The 19,364-nt window shown below is 47.4% G+C and overlaps 1 protein-coding gene across 2 annotated transcripts in view; it reads left to right on the top strand.

Annotated features, from left to right (window-relative positions):
- Nod1 (nucleotide binding oligomerization domain containing 1) overlaps window positions 1–19,364 on the top strand; it is a 47,777-nt gene that overhangs the window by 8,174 nt on the left and 20,239 nt on the right. For both annotated transcript variants that reach the window (XM_047561514.1, XM_047561516.1), the window contains exons 2-5: window positions 11,066–11,173; window positions 11,728–12,045; window positions 14,150–14,324; window positions 16,203–18,027. In XM_047561514.1, coding sequence (XP_047417470.1) covers window positions 11,845–12,045; window positions 14,150–14,324; window positions 16,203–18,027 — 2,201 coding nt within the window. In that variant the 5' untranslated portion in view covers window positions 11,066–11,173; window positions 11,728–11,844. The remainder of the gene's footprint in view (window positions 1–11,065; window positions 11,174–11,727; window positions 12,046–14,149; window positions 14,325–16,202; window positions 18,028–19,364) is intronic.

Raw genomic sequence — 19,364 nt, 5'->3', positions numbered from 1 at the left:
AAACACGTGACTTTGAGGGTTGTTTTCAGCACATACTTTCTGGAGGACAAATGTTCAAACCATAGCAACCCCTACTTCTTAAGCTTTGTAAATCTTGTGTTAAAGTGTGAAACAATTCTGGAGTTAGACATGACAGTTTTCAATTTCTAGACAAAGGAACCAAGGCTCAGAATAAAGTGAAAGAGGGCGGGACCAGGATTCAGAGCCAGGGGTGCCTAGCCCACAGCACCAGCTCTGGAGTTTTCTGGGTCAGATGAGTATGAGTGGGTGGGGTCCTCCGAAGTACACAGCAGTCTTCATCAGGAGCCTCAGTGGATGGTCTGGTGGCTTCTAGTCCTTGGTTCCTGAAAGCAGAAAAAAAGACTCCGAAGAGTGAAGGGGGCTTGGGCGAGTGGGGTCAGGAGTCAGTCATTGTGGACACAAAATGCCAGGAAGCCCCTGGCTAAGGGAAGGGGACATCCAGGGCAGGTTTTCAGACATCTGTTCTGTCTCCCAGAATTCCCCAAAGGGATGCTTTCCCCACCCTATCACCTTTTTATTTTTTTGGTACCAGGGATTGAACCCAGGGGTGCTTAACCACTGAGCCACATCTCCAGCCCTTTTAAAAATATTTTATTTAGCGACAAGGTTTCACTGAGTTGCTTAGGGACTCACTAAGTTGCTGGGGCTGGCTTTGAACTGGTGATCCTCCTGCCTCAGCCTCCCGAGCTGCTGGGATTACAGGCATGAGACACTGTTTGGGTCCCACCCTATCACCTTTGAAAATTCACATTAAATTACTGCTTCAAAAAACTCAAATTCAACTACCAGCAATTGAGTTTGCATATACGTGGAAGGTGTGGGGTTTGAAAGAAAGAAATTCTTTATTTGAGCTTTCAGGTGACGGAAAAGGTTCCCCTGTACTGGGCCAAGCCCCTACCAGAGCCTGCTGGCTTGCTTCTGGCATCTGCATGGACTGATTCTCCTCCCTCAGGTGGATCTTGGCTGGTTGGTGGGTCTTCTCCATAAACTTGGACCTCTCTCAGTAAGCAGCCCTGGCCCGGACTGAGTGGGCTCTGTGGAGGGCGGTCCAGAGTTTATGGTTCTGTCATCAGCTCAATGTCTGATTGCTGCTCAGGGCCAATGCACATGAACGCCAGGTACTCTCTGGCTGAGCTCTGATAGATTCGTGACCCGGATGCTGGCTGGCTGTGGTAACCAGCTCAAATGGGGTAACACAAGCCTTCAGCTAAGCACTCTGGCCAGCAGTCAGCAGTGTTTATTTGCTCACAGCCAAGTTTCAACTCAGGCTTCTGTGGTGACTAATACATTTTGTTCTTGTGAACTGCTTTTCTTTGGAGAAGCCCCAGACACTTTCTGTGTCAGTCCTAAACACCACCTCCAGATGTCCTCGGGCTTCCAGATCTGTCCCTTGTGTAGCACTTTCTTATGCATAAGCACTTAATCCCTTTGCTGAGTTCCAGGACTGGGCTTCTGATTCAAGGCTCTGTTGTTTGCTGTCAGCTGTCCTTATTATGATGTTTTTTATTCATTGACCCCACAGAGATGAACACCATGCATGGTGTTTTTGGAACTTTGTTTTTCAAAGCCAGGACCAAACCAGGAAAATGTCAATCAACAGTTGCCCATCAACCCCGTAAGGCACTGTAGGGAGAGGCTAATTACTAAGCAATAGGTATTTAAGCAGCCAGCGATTGTACTGATAATACTTTGGAAACTGAGAGCTGGGTTCTGGTTAACCTTTTTAAGGCAGCAGCTAATATGAAAGACTTAGAGCAAATAGGAAATGCTGGTCCTGCAAATCTGAACTTACAGATTAAGATTACTTAATAAACTTAGCAGTTGGCATTCCCTGAGTGAGGTCATGAACTATGGAAGTGCACATATTCTTCAGTGAGCACTGGCTTTGGGCAGTGAGTTGGGCCAGATCCATTCATTCGACAGTTTTTCTCTATCATCCTGTATGTGCTAGAGATACAATAACTAACCACATGGACACCATCCCTTATAGTCAAATGCTGAGCCTCAAAGATTCCTGGTAGAATTCCTGGCCTAGATCACCATCTCCTAGGTCACTGTGTGATCAGGGCTGACCTAAACCCCGAATATGTATCAATTCATTGCATCCTCGTGGTGATCCTGTGAGGTAGGATCCTATGATGTAGGTGCTCTTATTATCTTTTTTTTTTTTTTTTTTCTGCAGATAAGAAAACACAAGCACAAAAGGGTAGCATTATTTGCCTGAGTCACACAGCTAGTGATTACAACCAGGTAGTCTAGCTACAGGGTCTCTGCCCTTCCCTGCCACTATCAACTGATAATCAATGTAGGAAAGAAAGTACCACCTCCTCTGAGAGGGGTGGGATAAAGTACACCCTTTCTGTAGGGGAGGGATAAAGTGAGGTGGGACCCCTGCCCTTTACCCATTTGGACAGGTGTCAGTCCCCACTGGGACATGGCGGACTCTTACCTGCTAAGGGTTAACCAGAAGTAAGCGAAACAAGCAACTGCCTTGGTACCAGGAGACCTGGATTCTAGTTTTGGTTAATCCAGACAAGTTTCTGCCCTGCTGATGGCCTCAGTTTTTGCATCTCTAAAATGGGTGGGTAGGACAACATTCCACTCTACTCTGGGAGCCCAGCAGAGTTGAGGGGCTGGCCCTCCATGCACTCTGAACAGGGTTTCTTGACCAGAAAAAGGAGTTCCTTACTCTGAAGAATGAGAGGCAGCTGCTTGGCTCCTCCAAAGGTCCAGGCAGCTGTGAAAGGACGTTCTGTATTTCATCACAGTCCCACCCCAAGTGCTTACGTTGGCTGTGTCTGCATTCCTTTTTTTGTGGGCAGAGTGGCAGTGTCTGTGTGTCTGGGGCTCAGATTATATGGTGCTTTCTCATGAGAGAAAGATGGAGGGAAGGAGAGGTGGAGAGGGGGAAGGGGAAAAGAAAGGAGAGAAGCTGAGAGAAGGCATATGGAGAGGGGCTGACCAGCTTCCATCTGCTTTGAAATTCTGAGGGACTATGTACTTCCAGATCCTTAAAGTAAGTGAGTGTTAATGGAGCTTCAAAGTGTCCAGTAATCACTGTAACTTTATGCACCTATAGTTTACTGGCATGGCTGAGGCTTACCAGGTTGGGCTTGTTTTCCGGGTTAAGTTCCTTAATGAATTGAAAAAACAATCAAGAAAATCAGAAGAAGAAAAAAAAAAAAACCCAAATTGTGGTTTTTTGAGGATTATGCAGCAGAGAAAGTAGGACCCACGTGAGTTGACAGATTGTATGTGTTCCCTATACAACTGTAGCAGAGTGTATAAAGATAGGCTGGGCATGAGCTTCCTGTTGGATTGCTCTTGGGATGTGATCATCCTCCTGCCTCACTGTTGGGTATCTTGAAGGTGGTGAGCCAAGTAATTCACACGATCGCCCTATCCCTGAATATCCGGGTTCATGTCATCTGATTTCAGCGTGATTGTCTTCATCACTTGCAAAACTGCTCTTGGGAGGTGGTTTTGCATTCAATTCACCACCATGAATGTGATTCAAGAGAGAAGTAGTTTCCTAAAGGAGAATGCAACCACAAACCTCAGCATGTGTGGATATATGTCCAAATTGTGTTAGGGGTTATTGTCAAGTTGGTGGAGCCAGAATGTCCTAATGACATACTGCCATCTGGATAATATCAACCCTGAGGTGGGTAGCCAGGAAATGATTTTTAACTTTTAATTTTTAATTTTAAAATGGTTTTTAACTTAGTTTAATTAATAAATACTACTAATCTTATATTTCAATTGTGCAAAACTGTGGTAGACAGAATGTTCTGGAAGCCCATTTGGCAAGTATAGCAAGTTCTAGCTTTGCTGTAGATGTTTCTCCTGGTTAGACTTTAGTGGTAGGTGTGATCTTAACAAAAAGGGAGACAGTGTCTATAGTGGTACCCTTGGTAACCATTTGAATGGGGAGCAGGTATGGGGTGGGAAAGAGAGTCGTCCATTTGGCATCACACATCTGCTGCTAAGAAACGGAAATCAAAACACCATTCAGGGTGAGAATGTTCCACGGAGGCAGCTGAGCTGAGAGTGTTTTTCAGTGATTCAGGAAAAGAAGGGGAAATACAAGATAAAGGAAATGGTAAAACATCTAGGTCATCAGGAAGCATTTCTTCCGTATAGTGTTTTTTGAGGTCCTTGGATTAAAAAAAAAAAAAACAAACCTACTTGAAAATCATCTTTGTTGACTTTTGCTCTGTGCTATTTTTGCTGGTATTAATTTTTCACTTTAGATTCCTTATATCAAATCAGTCCATGAGTTGATAGCCTCCTCCTAAATCAAAGACAAAATATACCTGCTGTCACTCAGAAGAAACTCATCTGATTCACTGTGGTATTTCACCAAACCAGGAGGAGCTTTTCACTTCCAGGTGCACAGGGAGAGCCTTGTGCCCCATGTATGTTTGCTTTTAAGGAACTATCGTTTAAATGGACACTGAGCATTTTCTTTCTAGGCTAGCAGGATCTTTGAGTCGAAAGCCAAAGTTTTTTAGAACAAGGTGATTACTGAGATGCCTCCTTTAATGTAGTGGGTTTCTGTCCTATAGAAACTGCAGTGTCGTGAGGGAGAGAGAGGACTGTGGTGAGCTTCCCGGGCTGGACATCTTAACTATTCCTGCTCTGCTTCGAATCCCACTGACCTTAGACAATCACTTCTCATCTCGGGCCTCAGTTTCTTCATGTCCAGAATGCTCTTCTTGTCTAAAATTGTATTCAGCAAATTACTGGGAGTGGCTGTGTCTCGGTGACAGATGATCTCAGCAGCTCCAGCACTGTTTATTTCTTGCTCACACTCTGCATCAAGGATTGGCAAGGGTGCCACTACTGGCATTATCTGTGGATCTGGGCTTGGGCTGATGCAGCAGCCGCCATCTTGCATGGTGTCGACCATAGTGCAAGAGAAGAGTTGCCCATTGATAAATAGTGCGCTGACACCTAAAGCTGCCTGCCCAAATCACCTCCCTCTACTTCTGTTCACATGTCCTGAGTCAAAGCAAGGAGGGACAGAGTGGTCACCTAGGTCTCCAAGAGGACCACCTGAGCTTTTAACTAGTGGCATGTATCTACCACTGTGTTGGTCTTCAAGGAATGGGTGGGGAAGTCTTTGAAAACCATGTGGACAGTAAAGTCCCATCTCATAAGCCTGTTTCTGTGTATATAAAAGCACTAGCCTTTGCCTGGGGCTGCCAATGTTCCCGAGCAGAAGGCTGCTTGAGAACTTGAATTTCAAGAAAGAAAAGAGCTTGAGAAGCAGGATGCATTCAAGGAGATGACCTGGGCCAGACTCCAAAGCTGGCCTTGCTTTTGTTTACAATTCTATTTGTTTCTAATATAAATGCAGAAAGTTTCCAAAAAGAAATGCCTGCAGACTGGCCTGACTTATGTAAATCTCACTGGTTTTTGTTTGTTTAGTCTTTGAGTTTTAACTCAGAGTTAGCTTCTGCTACATTCTTAAAGAATGTTTCCCTGACTAGGACTCTGAAGTTTGGAATCTTATCTGCTGCTATTGCAACACCAGTTTGCAGAAGGCTGCGCCGTTCATTTTGAAATACATTTGTTTAAAAGAGAAAGAATGATGATTTCCAAGAACTGGATGTCTTAGCAAAGAGTAAACTCATAAGGCCCATGTAGATGGTGGGAAATGACTTCTTGCCCAGCCCTCATCAGTTGGGATGGAGGCCAAATTCTGTCTTGGGAGAAGATTCTGTCTGCTTGTTCTGGGAGTAAAGAGTCACGGCCACACTCAAGGCAGTGTGACCTCTGCATCCGGGTACTGCTGAATGATATGGCATAGGACAAAGCTCCTTGCTAAACTGGACTATATTTGCTAGTGTGAACAGGCTGGAGGGAACAAGGACATGCAGGGAAGTTTCTGTTCATGGTGTTTTTTAAAAGACCACATGGAATAAGGGCTGCCATGCCTGGTGGCTGTGGAGACCATTTGGCTATTACTCATGTCTCTGAGTTACAGCCAGTGTCTGTGTGCCTCAAATTCAAACTCCCTAAGGGAGAGGGGCTCTAACCACATCTGCCTGTCACCATTCACTGCATAGGGCTCCCATGGAGCAGACACCTCTGTGATCACCATGACCGGTGCCCAAGGAAGTCCTCTGGAGAGCTTAGATGTGCCAGGCTCTCTCTGCATTTCTTGTTCCATTTATACTCTCATTCTTCATTCTGGATCCGTCTGCTCTGCCCAGTTGTAAACCCCGTGAGGATGTGGAGCTGCTTAACCTGCTTTCTCATTTGGAAAGCAGTGGTAACATCCATCTCGGCCACCTGCGGTTGTGGTAAGGATGGAGATAATAGAAAAGATCAAATGTTTTGAAAATGACTGAGGATCTGTTGTCTGCCAGCCTTGGTCTAGGCATTTCATGCACATTAACTCAATTCTTCCAGCAACACTTTGAGGCAGGGATTCTCATTTTGAGGAAATCAAGACCCAGAAAAGCTGGCTAACTTGCTAGTGAGTGGCGATAAATGAGTGATCAATGAGTGATCCGATAAAGCCCATGAACAGAGATCACCTTGGTGTGTGCCCTGTTCCCTGAACCTGAAAAAACTACTAGCAACCAGTCCATTCCGTCTGGGGTCCATGCAGCAGGAGCTTCCTTCTAACTTGCTAATGATCAAGTTTGAACTCAGTTGGAATGACTCCAGAGACTGTGCATTTAAGCCTGCCTCTCACAGAGTATGTAAAGCATTGGGTCACTGCAGGTCCCCAACCAAAGTGCTTACTCTGTGTTTGCAATGACCATCTGCCTGCTGGGGCCCCTCACAGAACCAGGCTGACCGTAAGCAAGCGCACAGTGAATCTGTGCAGAAGGAATGCATGAGGCTGCCACATCACGGAGGCATGTCTACTGCTCCCCACCCATGCCCACCCCGACAGCCATTTCTCAGGTCGGGTTGAGGGTAGAACTCTGTCGGCTGACTTGGCAGCTGGTGGAGGCTGCTGAGCAGCACCCAGGCTTGCTGCACAGCTCAGGCAGGCAGGGTCGAGCCAGGGAAGGTGCTACCACCTGCCGTCACCTTCGAGTCTCTCTCTGGCCTGGGGACTTGCACAGGGGCAGGATGTGGAGCAGCGCCGTGGCTGGTGAGTTGTTCTTCTCTTTATAAAAGGAAAGCCAGGTAAGGCAAAGTGTTCGGCTTTCTGGAAGCCTGGTGGGTTGGTCAGAAACCAGCTTCTGCAGCTCAGGAGAACCCTGGCAGTCACAAAGAACCCTGAGATAAAGGCACGGGCACAGTGGAAACAGCGTGTGATGCCGAACACAGCAGAACCCAGTTCACCCATCAGTGCACATAGATGAAAACTGAAAGGAAAAGCTTCAGAACATGGTTACTGCATATGGGTGATAGGTGACAATTTTTTTCCCTCCAAACTTTTTTCTGCCTTTCCTTCCTTTTCCCTTTTCTTTTTCTTTCTTTCTTTTCATCTTTCATGTTTTCTACAGTAACCAGTTGTTGTCACTATAAAAAAAAAGAGGAAAAATAAAACGAAAATAAATTATTAAAACCTAGAAAGGACATCTGGAGAACACCGCCTCTCAGGGTGCCCTTGGGTAACCAAGAGGAAAGAAAAAAGCCTGGGATGAATCCCTCCTTAGAAGTGACATTGAACGTGAGTGTCTGATTTCTCTGGGGCCCTCCCTGTGATTAGGGGCAGAAAGTTGGTTTGGGCCCATGAGACGCAATTACTCTCGAGGATAATCATTTCTCTGATGGGTCCCTGTGACCTCATCTCCTGGGGTGGTGCTAAGTTCCGATAATAGATCATCGACAAAACCCTGGGAACCCCCTGGCCCCACTTGCCGTCCCCAGACTTTTGACTGACAGATACCCCTCTCTATTCTAGGGTTCCAAGTTCCCCTTACAAAGTATTTTGTTTTTGATAATTTGGAATATGCCTCCCAAAATCAAAGTAACAGAAATCACTGTCATCACTCAAAAATAATCACAATTAATTGGGCGGGGTGGTGCATACCTATAATCCCAGGGAGGCTGAGGCAGGAGAATCACAAGTTCAAGGCCAACCTCAGCCACTTAGCGAGGCCCTAAGCAATTTAGTGAGACTATTGTCAAAATAAAAATAAAAAGGACTGGGGATTTGTCTCAGTGGTTAAGTGCCCCTGGGTTCAATTCCTGGTATGAAAAACAAAATCACAATTCATGTGGATTTCCTTCTACTGTTCCTTCCTTCCTCCCTCCCTTCCTTCCTTTCTTTTTTTACCTGGGTCTTCTCTACCAGGTGCTGCAGATTTTATATTTAGTCTGGAAGTTCAAACTGCAAGATGGGACCTGGGCTCCTATTTCTACAAGAAGCCTGGGGTGGTGATTTGCCCCTGGGATTCTCTCACCCTGAAAATTAAGCCTCTCTCAGGGCAGACCAGAGAGCCAGAAAGAGCCAGGTGTGGTGGTGTGTGACATAGTTCAGTTACTCTGGAGGCTGAGGCAGGAGGATGACTTGAGCCTAGGATTTCAAGACCAGCCTGGGCAACACAGCAAGACCCTATTTCAACCAAACAATCCAAAAAGAAGGGGAGCGAGTGGGAGGTGCCTATCTAACCCTGCCCCTGTCTCCCTCAGGGACTTCCTCACCAACAGGCTCTACCCACATCTGCCTTTGCCTCAAGAGGTGGCTTTTAAACACCTGTAATCCCAGTGGTTCAGGAGGCTGAGGCAGGAGGATCATGAGTTCAAAGCCAGCCCTCAGCAATTTAGCAAGGTCCTGAGCAACTCAGTGAGACCCTGTTTCTAAATAAAAAATAAAAAGTGATGGGGATGTGGCTAAGTGGTTAAGTGCCCCTGAGTTCAATCCCCAGTACCAAAAAAAGAAAAAGAAAAAAAAGAGATGACTTTTAGCAGCAGCCTTCCTGTCCCTGTCTTTTTTCCCTCGTTTTTCCGTTTGACGTTGTCTTTTCTTCTGCAGTGGGTATTATTTTCTCACCTCCTCCATGGCCTTGGTCCCTACCCCCCATCCCTTGGTTGTGTGCTAGAGCTGCTTCACCAAGTTCTCCCTGCAGCTTCCAACCTCACTGCTCCACACCACTGGCCAGAGAGCCCCACCCAGCAGAACAATCCTGCTCCCAGAAACCTGACCTTGGCCTGACCTAGGTCTTGCCTTTCCTTTTCTCAGAAGGGCCCACCCTTTACCAGAAAATACAGTAAAATCTTCTCAGGGCCAGGAGATCCCTGGCTTGCTGGTGTTCCTAGTTACAGATGCCCATGAACTTTGAATTTCTGTACGGTGTGCATGGTATGGATTTGATCTCCCTTTGGATTCTGTTGACCCTGGCAGTACTCAGTTCCTCCCTTTGTCTTGCTGACATCCTGCTGAATTATGCTAACGGCCCCCTGTAAATCCCAAACCAGGGCTCTGGAAATTCCCTGTGAACAGCCTCCTTACCAGCTGGCCGACCAGTGACATAGTGTTTTGCTTAGGTGGCCAGAAATCAGGAGAAAATGTCCACCTTTCATGGTGGAGATGGTGATGTCTGTGGTGGTCCTTACAGGAACAGTTTAGGGAGACAAGTTGCTGTTCCTATGGGATCATGGAAGAGATGGAGCAGGAAGCCAGAATTGGGGACAGACAGTTAGTGTAGAAATAGGGGATCCGGTCAAATAGAGGAAATGGAGGCCATGAAAGCCATCTGCCTCTGGAAGTTGGAGACTGCCCCTGGGAGAATGGAATGTCAAGCATCTGCAGAGCCCATTGATTACCAGATTTACCTGGTTGAATCACTTTGGCCCTTCCCCTGCCCATTCGCTTCTCACTTTATGCATCTCACCTGCAAAACCAGGCCTAGTCACATAGGCAGGAAGGAGAGATAAGGGGGGAAAGAACTGGAGGACAAAAGAGACCTTAACCTATAAAGGATGTAGGGTGCGCTCACTTCTTGGGACTTTAGAACATTAGCCATGGCTCCCTTCTCTCTCTTGAGAGAGGTCTATGTTATCACCTTTAAATAGAACCTGCTTAATATGCTAAATCCTACTGTAATGCTAGGATTAGCCTGCATACTCTTCCTTATAATACTTGCAGTTCTTAAATGTTTGTGGTCCATTTTCATCAAAAGAATCACAAAGGTTCAGGTCAATCAAGTCCTCCTGAAGGAATCCCTTGTCCAAATTAATAAAAATGGGGGAAATGTTGGGAGAAATCCTAGTTTTGACTGGCAGCAGTGTCTCAAGTGTGTAAACTTGAAGGGAGGAGCATTCCGCTTCTCCTACCTAGGAAAGTAAACAACTGCCCCAAGTTGACCTAGTGTTACCAAGGGAACCCGTATGGGAGCCTGGTGGTCTAATGCCCCGTGGCACATTGTGATTGGGCAAGAAACCTATAAAATGTATGGCTATTCCCACAATAAACGAGTTTGCAGGCTGCTCGCCACAAGCCTGCTTCCACCCAACTCCCGGAGTCTGGGGTCTTGACTCCACGTCCTTACCAGCGTCTGAGCTAGCCTGCCACAAACTACAGAGGGGCAAGGGAGGCATAAGGGAGTGTGCCACCCCCATTCCCAGCCTCCTAAAGAAGAGAGCAAGACATTAAAACCTGCATCATCAATGTCATTATCCTAAAGAGAAAGTCTTCAATACTGCGCTACTAGGTCTTTAACGTCTCTCAAGTGCTTCCAGGAGGAAACGGGCCTCACACTCATAAGCCACCAGCTGGAATATACTTACATTTTTTATTTCTGGTGAATTTATTTAAGTAATTTTTTTCATGTTTCTAATGGCAACCTAAAACTTCCCTTAAAATTAATCTATTAGAGTTTTTAAAACTCAATTTATTTCAAAAAGTTAAGCAAGGAAAGTACAGGTGGGACTTAATTATGGCAACAACAACAGAACAAGTGATGTGGTACCCAAATGACCAATGTTTGGAATCCTGTCCTGAGAGGAAAAGGTACAGAAAGTACTCAGATCCTGGAGTTCTGATTTAAAAATTATCTTATTAGCAGTCTCACCATTCCTTCACCATTCAGTACAATAGCATTTTCAAAACACTTTTCTTCTGTTTCAGTTTTGCAGATTCCAGAAAAAAAAATTGAAGACTTAAGGGGAGAATATTGTGTTAAAATATTTTGACTTCCTTCCATATGGTGTTTGCGTGGAACAGACTTTGCTGAAGGTATGAAGATAGCAGAACCAATGGAGGTCTATGGCTCAACACAGAAGGGGTAGTAATGACACATCATTGTCCCCAGGTTCCTTGGCTCTGGTTGCCATAGGAGATCTCATGAAGGCCGTCTCCTTGAGTCATTTTTGGCTCACACTCTTTATCCCACCATCCCCTGTAGTTCCTCCATTCCCAGTTCTGGGATTGCTGTGCTTTTGGAGGATGCAGACACCTGCAATCCCAGCTAACCTTGTTATGTAAGATAATACACCTTTCTATTTCTATCACAGTCTAGAATTCAGGCACAATTTTGCTTTTTAAAAGAAGATAATAAAAATTAGGGGACCTTGCTAAACAAGAGTTGGATACCTTTGTTCACTTACCCTTGCAATTATTAAAAACCAAAAAACCGAAGTAATTAAATATATTCTTTCTTGAATGAATCTCAGAGAAAAGTCATAAGCATGACTCCTTCCTGCTCTAAAGAAAGAAACCCAGTGAGAGAGAGGGATGGGGGAACCCTTCCATGGCTATTGCTTTGTTGATCATTTCCTTTATCTCTTCAGCATCTGCATTGAGAGGCAGGGACTCTGGAGAGTCCTGAATCCTGTTTGCCCTTGTACCAGGAGGACTCATGAAGCCAAAGATGAATGGGGGAAAAGTAGCTGCTTGCTACTTTAACTATGGAAACGCAGGAGCACAGTGAGAGGAAAGTCATCCCAGCTGGTTCTGACTCCCACATTAAATTGTTGAAGTTCAACCGGGAACTTCTGGTCACTCACATCCGTAACACTCAGTGTCTGCTGGACAACTTGCTGGAGAATGACTACTTCTCAGCAGAGGACGCGGAGATCGTGGGTGCCTGCCCCACCCAACCTGACAAGGTGCTCTGTCATGGGGATCGATCCTAGCAGAACTTATGCCACTGAAGCTGGAAGTACCCTGTCGCTACTGATCTGAGCGAAGGGTTTTGGGAGTTTAGTACACTGCGCAGAATTTCACACTGGGTTTTTTTTCTAACCCCAAACACCTTTATTTTTTAGTCTTCAAAAGCAAACTAATTGCCGGGCACACTGGCACATACCTATAATCCCAATAGCTCAGGAGGCTGAGGCAGGAGGATCGCAAGTTCAAAGCCAGCCTCAGCAAAAGCGAAACACTAAGCAACTCAGTGAGACCCTGTCTCTAAATAACTGGGGATGTGGCTCAGTGGTTGAATGCCCCTGTTCAATCTCCGGTACCCACCCCCCAAAAAACCCCCACTAATTTCTTCTTTTTTCAAGATAATCATGATTAATTTAGAACAAGGGTCATACAATACATCTTCAAAGCATTTCCCTTTAATGGGAAAATTAGCTTTAGAGAATCCAAATGTTAGACAATTTTAAAAAATCTATTTTGTTGCCATATAAAACAAAACGGAATCTAGCATAAGTCAAAAAATTATTTTATACTTCAGGGCCTCTCCTCCAGGAATCATCATTGTTATATAATTTCCATTTAGCAAAATCTGATCTAATTTAGTAATCCTTCCTTCTGGTGTGATTTCATTGTATTAGTAAAAGCATGTTTAAAACCTAGGCCACCCCCCCTTTTTAAAAGAATACCAACAAAGTCATCAAATCCTAGAAGCGTTCCAATAATTTCCTTCTCACCCTTCAGCACAATGTGAAGTCTTGATCTTATACACTTACATACTTGTCCACAAGCTCTGTACTACCAGCTATGACAGGCTGGTAGTAGCATTAGCCACCATGGATAAGCCAGATGCTCTTGTTAGAGTATCAGTGCCCTAGTTATTGACTTATTTGCACCTTGTGCATATCACTTCTGTGCTTGTGGTTGGAGCAAGCTCCTACATCTCACCTGTCATTGCTGTGTTCCCAGACAACTTATTTATTTATTTATTGGTACTGGGCTTGAATTCAGGAGCACTCGACCACTGAACCACATCCCCAGCCCTGTTTTGTATTCTATTTTGAGACAGGGTCTCAGGGAGTTGCTTAGTGCCTCGCTTTTGCTGAGGCTGGCTTTGAACTCACCATCCTCCTGCCTCAGCCTCCCAAGCACTGGGATTACAAGCATGCACCCCTGCACCCAGCCCCAGACAACTTATTTTTAAATCCACTTTAAATGAATGGGAGAAAAGAAGCAAATGAGCACAGAACACTAGTAGTGATGTTCATTAAGTGCCTTGAAACCCTGAGGGCTGCTGGTAGCAGGCTGAGACTTGGATGGGCATGGCCTTCTCTTTAGGAAGTACTACATCCCAAGGTGGGTCGCTGAGGAGGAAGTCTCCACACTCCATTGTGGGCAGTGTAGCAACAATTAGTTTCACCTAAGCTTGCTGTTACCTTCTGTAGATACATTTGAGACCCACAACTCCTTCACACTTGAAGGAATGACAGAACCTATTAGTGATGCTGCTGGAACTTGGAGAGACCTGAATGGTTTCTGGAGGAAACCCTGTAGCACACTGGTGTGATCTCCCTGCCTTTCCCCCTGCCCTTTTAATAACAAAAAGGCTATTTAAAACATAGAATACATATGGGGCTCTGTTACCCTCTTGCTGCATGGCCCAGCTACTGCTTCATTATGCCCCAGGATGATTCCCTCCCCCTCCATACTCATTCCTGATGGCAATAGTGCTAGGTTAAGATAAAAAGCAGGGATGTGGCTTGGTAGTGGAGTACTTGCTTCCCATGCATGAAGCCCTGGGTTCAGTCCCCAGGAAAAGCAGACAGAATTCCATGCGTGGATATGGCTCTAGTCGTGAATCTGAACTTTTTTATTTTTAGACTCATGTAAGTTCCTGGTTTTGCTTCTTGCTAAGGAGGTCTATTTAGAAGATGCTAGGTCTCTAATGCGTTAAATTTCACACTGGCTGAAGTAAGAGCCCAGAGCCCTGCACTAAGCTCACTTAGGGGTCTTTCTGCCAGGAAGAACCTCTCATACCAGTTCATGCCCTTATGCTTGTGCTGCTACCAGGTCCGAAAACTTCTGGACCTGGTCCAGAGCAAGGGTGAGGAGGTTTCTGAGTTCTTCCTCTACGTGCTCCAGCAACTCGCAGATGCTTACGTGGACCTCAGGCCGTGGCTGTCGGAGATCTGCTTCTCCCCTTCCCAGCTCATTCAGAGCAAAGTTATTGTCAACACCGACCCAGGTATGAGTCAGCCCCAGGGGGACTGTGGGTGCCTGTGCAAAAGGAACTTGGGTCTGGAAATGCTATAGCACTGAGACCCCGGTGGGCATAAAAGTCAGCCTCAGGTTCCACCTCAAGGTGGAAGAGCAACTACTAATAAAATTAACTTAATTCTTGCTGGGCACTGTAGCACATGCCTGTAATCCTGGATACTAAGGAGACTGAGACAGAAGGATTGCAAGATTGAGACCAGCCTCAGCAATTTATTTTGAGACTCTGTCTCAAAATAAAAAATAAAAAGGACTGGGGATTGGGCTCAGTAGTAAAGCACCTCTGAGTTTAATATGAGTCCCCAAAAAAAAAAAAAGTACAGCTTGACCTTGGAAACAGAAACAAAGAACATACCTAGAGAGCTAGGTGTATGTTTAGAGAGAACAAGGCCAATGGCCAACAAGCAGTTTTAGGGCTAGGGATGGACTTACTCCTGTAGTTACCATCCATGGCCAGCATCTTGCTCTTACTGCTCCTTCCCTATGAAAAAAAGAAAAATATTTCCATGGTGAGTAGTCCTTTCAAAGGACTTCTCCATTGGTTCCTTTAGCCAGTTATTTCCTAACCTTTAAAGTATAATTCACTCTATAAGAAGCTGCATGCAAAAGACTACTTTGTACATTTGTAAATGTTATTGATAAGTCTATAACACTTTTTAAAAATATTTTTTAGCTGTAGTTGGGCACAATATCTTTATTGGTTCATTTATTTTTTTTATGTGGTGCTGAGGATTGAACCCAGCACTCTAACACTTGAGCTACAACCCCAGCTCTATAACACTTTAATGAGTGAAATTTATGGTCTATAAAGTGATAAATAAAATACATTTCACTTTACAAATTTTAAATAGGCAACCAAATTGGGAAGTTGATGGAACAGGATTATAGATGAATCTGGAAGTATACATGGGTATCCAATTTTTGCTAATTGAATTATAATTAAGACTATTATAAAGGAATGTAGGGAACAGCTTTTTGTTTGGGGAAGAACTACCTGCTTTGTGGTGTTAAGTCCTGTTTTTGTCACTCAGTTTTGCTGGGCGCGTGGCACCCATGTGAACATCTCTGCCCCTGTGGGCTGCTCAGGCCTTACCCTGTGGCTATGCCAAACATCAGTGACCCAAGGCCCACAGCTTGGGCACCAGGGCTGGTGCTACCTTTCATCTCAGTGTACTAGATGTGGTGTTTTAGGTGAGGCACTTGGCTCCTTTGTAAACCAGATCAATGTTCATCATTGTATAAAAAGTTCTGGCATCTGGCTTTGTGAGACTACCTGCTTTAAGAACAGTGTTGCAAAGCAAAAGAAAGGCCAGGGTCATTTTTTCTTTAACAATAAAACTTTCAATGGGGACTGGCTCATGGTATTTGAACAGGGATGGGGCAGGGCAGCAGGACCATCTGGCCTGGCTCTCAAGTGGGTGGGGGCTTCTTCGGCTAGAGTTGAGTGACAACACTGGGGCCAGGGGAAGACAAGGAAGACAAGGGAGACAGGAAGACAAGGGAGGCTTGTCTCAGACTCTGATCCCAATTGAGGTGTGTCGCCCTCTAGCGGGGTAAAACGGAAGTCAAGCAGAGGTATGGAAATCTGGGGCTACTCAGTTTCTGAAGGGTGAGCTCTTCCAGGCTCCAGAAGGCCTGCATTGGAGAAATGCCAGGGGTCCTGGGGTGTGGGTTTGGTTTACTTGAGTGCCTGCCTTTCTTCCTTGATACCTCCCTGTTTGATGCGGTTTCCAGCTCTCTCTCTCTCTCTCCCCGTCCTTCCCTCTCTCTCTCTCTCTCCCTCCCTCTCTCTCTCTCTCTTCCTCTCTTTCCCTCACCCGGGCATGTGCCCCGCTACCCCCCTCTCCAGTGAGCAGGTACACCCAGAAGCTCCGGCACCAACTGGGCTGTGACTCCAAGTTCATGCTGTGTTACGCCCAGAAAGAGGAGCTGCTGCTGGAGGAGACCTACATGGACACCACCATGGAGCTGGTGAGCTTCAGCAACGAGAGCCTGGGCAGCCTGGGCAGCCTGTCCTGCCTCCTGGACCACAGCTCGGGCGTCCTCAACGAGCACGGGGAGACCATCTTCGTATTCGGGGACGCGGGTGTAGGCAAATCCATGCTGCTGCAGCGGCTGCAGAGCCTCTGGGCCTCAGGCCGGCTGGACGTGGGGGTCAAGTTCTTCTTCCACTTCCGCTGCCGCATGTTCAGCTGCTTCAAGGAGAGCGACACGCTGTGCCTTCAGGATCTGCTTTTCAAGCATTTCTGCTACCCGGAGCAGGACCCTGACGAGGTGTTCTCTTTTCTGCTGCGCTTTCCCCACGTGGCCCTCTTCACCTTCGATGGCCTGGACGAGCTGCACTCGGACTTCGACCTGAGCCGCGTGCCTGACAGCTGCTGCCCCTGGGATCCCGCCCACCCGCTGGTCCTGCTGGCCAACCTGCTCAGCGGGAGGCTGCTCAAGGGCGCCAGCAAGCTGCTCACAGCCCGCACAGGGGTCGAGGTGCCACGCCAGCTCCTGCGGAAGAAGGTGCTTCTCCGGGGCTTTTCCCCCAGCCATCTGCAGACGTATGCCCGGAAGATGTTCCCCGAGCGCCCTGCGCAGGACCGCCTGCTGCAGCAGCTGGAGGCCAACCCCAACCTCTGCAGCTTGTGCGCCGTGCCCCTCTTCTGCTGGATCATCTTCCGGTGCTTCCAGCACTTCCACACCACCTTCGAAAGCTCCCCGCAGCTTCCCGACTGCACGGTGACCCTGACCGACGTCTTCCTGCTGGTCACCGAGGTCCACCTGAACAGGACTCAGCCCAGCAGCCTGGTGCAGCGCAACACGCGCAGCCCCGCCGAGACCTTCAGCGCCGCCTGGCGCACACTGCGCTCGCTGGGACAGGTGGCCCACCACGGCATGGAGAGGAGCCTCTTCGTGTTCACCCAGACGGAGGTGCAGGCCTCTGAGCTGCAGGAGGGGGACCTGCAGCTGGGCTTCCTGCGGGCCGTGCCAGAACTGGCCCCTGAAGGGGGACAGCAGTCTTATGAGTTTTTCCACATCACTCTCCAGGCCTTCTTTACCGCCTTCTTTCTTGTGGTGGACAACAAGGTGGGACACCGGGAGCTGCTCAGGTTCTTTCAGGAGTGGGCACCTCCTGGAGAGGCAGCTGGAGAGTCCTGCTATCCTCCCTTCTTTCCTTTCCAGTGCTTGGGGGGCCGCAGCCTGGCCCGTTCTGACCCCTTCAAAAACAAGGATCACTTTCAGTTTACCAACCTCTTCCTGTGCGGGCTGTTGTCCAAAGCCAGGCAGAAACTCCTGCAGCACCTGGTGCCCGCAGCCACCCTGCGGAGAAAGCGCAAGGCCCTGTGGTCACACCTGTTTGCCAGCCTGCGCGCCTACCTGAAGAGCCTGCCCCGGGTTCAGTCCGGGGGCTTCAGCCAGGTGCAGGCTATGCCCACGTTCCTCTGGATGCTTCGCTGCATCTACGAGACACAGAGCCAGAAGGTGGGGCAGCTGGCGGCCAAGGGCATCTGCGCCAACTACCTCAAGCTAACCTTCTGCAATGCCTGCTCCGCTGACTGCAGCGCGCTTTCCTTTGTCCTGCACCACTTCCGCAAGCGGCTGGCCCTTGATCTGGACAACAACAATCTCAACGACTACGGCGTGCGGGAGCTGCAGCCTTGCTTCAGCCGCCTCACCGTAATCAGGTCAGACAAGGGCGGGGCTGGGGCTTGGAATGGGACCAGGAATAGCATCACGATCAGGATCCCCGTCTGCTGTCCCCTAGGACTCACTGGTCTTGGAACATCTGGACCTTCTCTCAGGGTAGCAAAGGGCAAGGAGTAAAGAGAGGCAGGTAGAACGGGTCTCTCCAGCTGGGTGTACTTGAACAAGCTGCTTCGCCTCTCTGAGCCTCGAGGTCTTCCTCTGGAAAGAGGAGATGGTCATAACCCAGCAATCACAGTAAGAACAACCCACATTTTTTGAGGAGGGGTGAAGCACATTACCAATATTACCTTGTTTAATGCCCTTAACCCTATAAAGTAGGTACTATTATTTGTCTCCCTTTTGGTAAATGAGGAAGCAGAGGCACAGAGAAGTTAATGACTAAGTCCAGATCACACAGCTGAGATGGGGTAGAGCCAGAATGCAGAAAGAACCTACCTTTTAAGATCCATCGGAGGGTTGGAGATAGCCTGTGAAAAGTTTCTGGCACGTGGGAGGTTTCATTACTGCAGAGAAAGCAGACCTTCAGCTACTTGGCTTGAGGTACTTTCCATGGTCAAATCAGCAGCCCTACTCGCTTCTGGAGATCTTGGCGAAAATGCAGCCACGTGGTTGCTTTCCTGTTTGAGGGTTTTAAGGGAAGAGGCCTGTCTGCTCTTGTCTATTAGCATTTCCTTCATAGAACAAACCTTGTCAGCCTTCACAGGCCTGGGATTCTCTACTGCTTGGCCCCTGTGTTCCTGAAGAGCAGTGGGGGCTTTCACCCGCCCCCCAGTGCAGAGAGGAAGTAGTGTGGTCATGTGGAGTGCGGGAGCTGAAGCTTCCCTGGCCTAGGAATCAAAAGCCCGGAGCCTGTCCTCTGCCCTGGCAGCCAGCCTTAGGTGATCTGCCAGCCTGCGTCACCCTGTGCCCATCATAGGAAAGGGAGACTTGGCAGCAGTGCGATGGTCCTGCTCCACTCTGCTGTCCCCAGGTGAAGTTTTGCTCCCCACAAGCAAAAGGAAAAACAGCTCACAGGAAAGCCAGAGCATACGGGCAACCTCAGGGAAGCTCTCTGAGTTCCCCAAGGGCACCAGATAGGATTCATTTCAGCTGAGAGTTAGATAAACGGCCAAATCTTGATGGCTTAAATAAGTTAAAGGCTTATTTCTCTCATATGCAAAGTCTAAAGGTGGTTAATACAAAGCCACCAGGAGCCCAGGTTCTCTTCTGTCTGGCTCTAATGCCTTTCTCACTGCCTTGTGTCTATGCCTTGACCCAACATGGTTACCCATGCTCCAGCCATCTAGTTAGCAATCTAGCCACCAGGAAGAAGGAA

The sequence above is a fragment of the Sciurus carolinensis genome, chromosome 8 (assembly GCF_902686445.1).
Source record: "Sciurus carolinensis chromosome 8, mSciCar1.2, whole genome shotgun sequence".
In the NCBI taxonomy this organism is placed as follows: domain Eukaryota; kingdom Metazoa; phylum Chordata; class Mammalia; order Rodentia; family Sciuridae; genus Sciurus; species Sciurus carolinensis.
The sequence above is the reverse complement of the archived record's forward strand: the minus strand, read 5'-3'. Positions and strand labels throughout refer to the sequence as shown.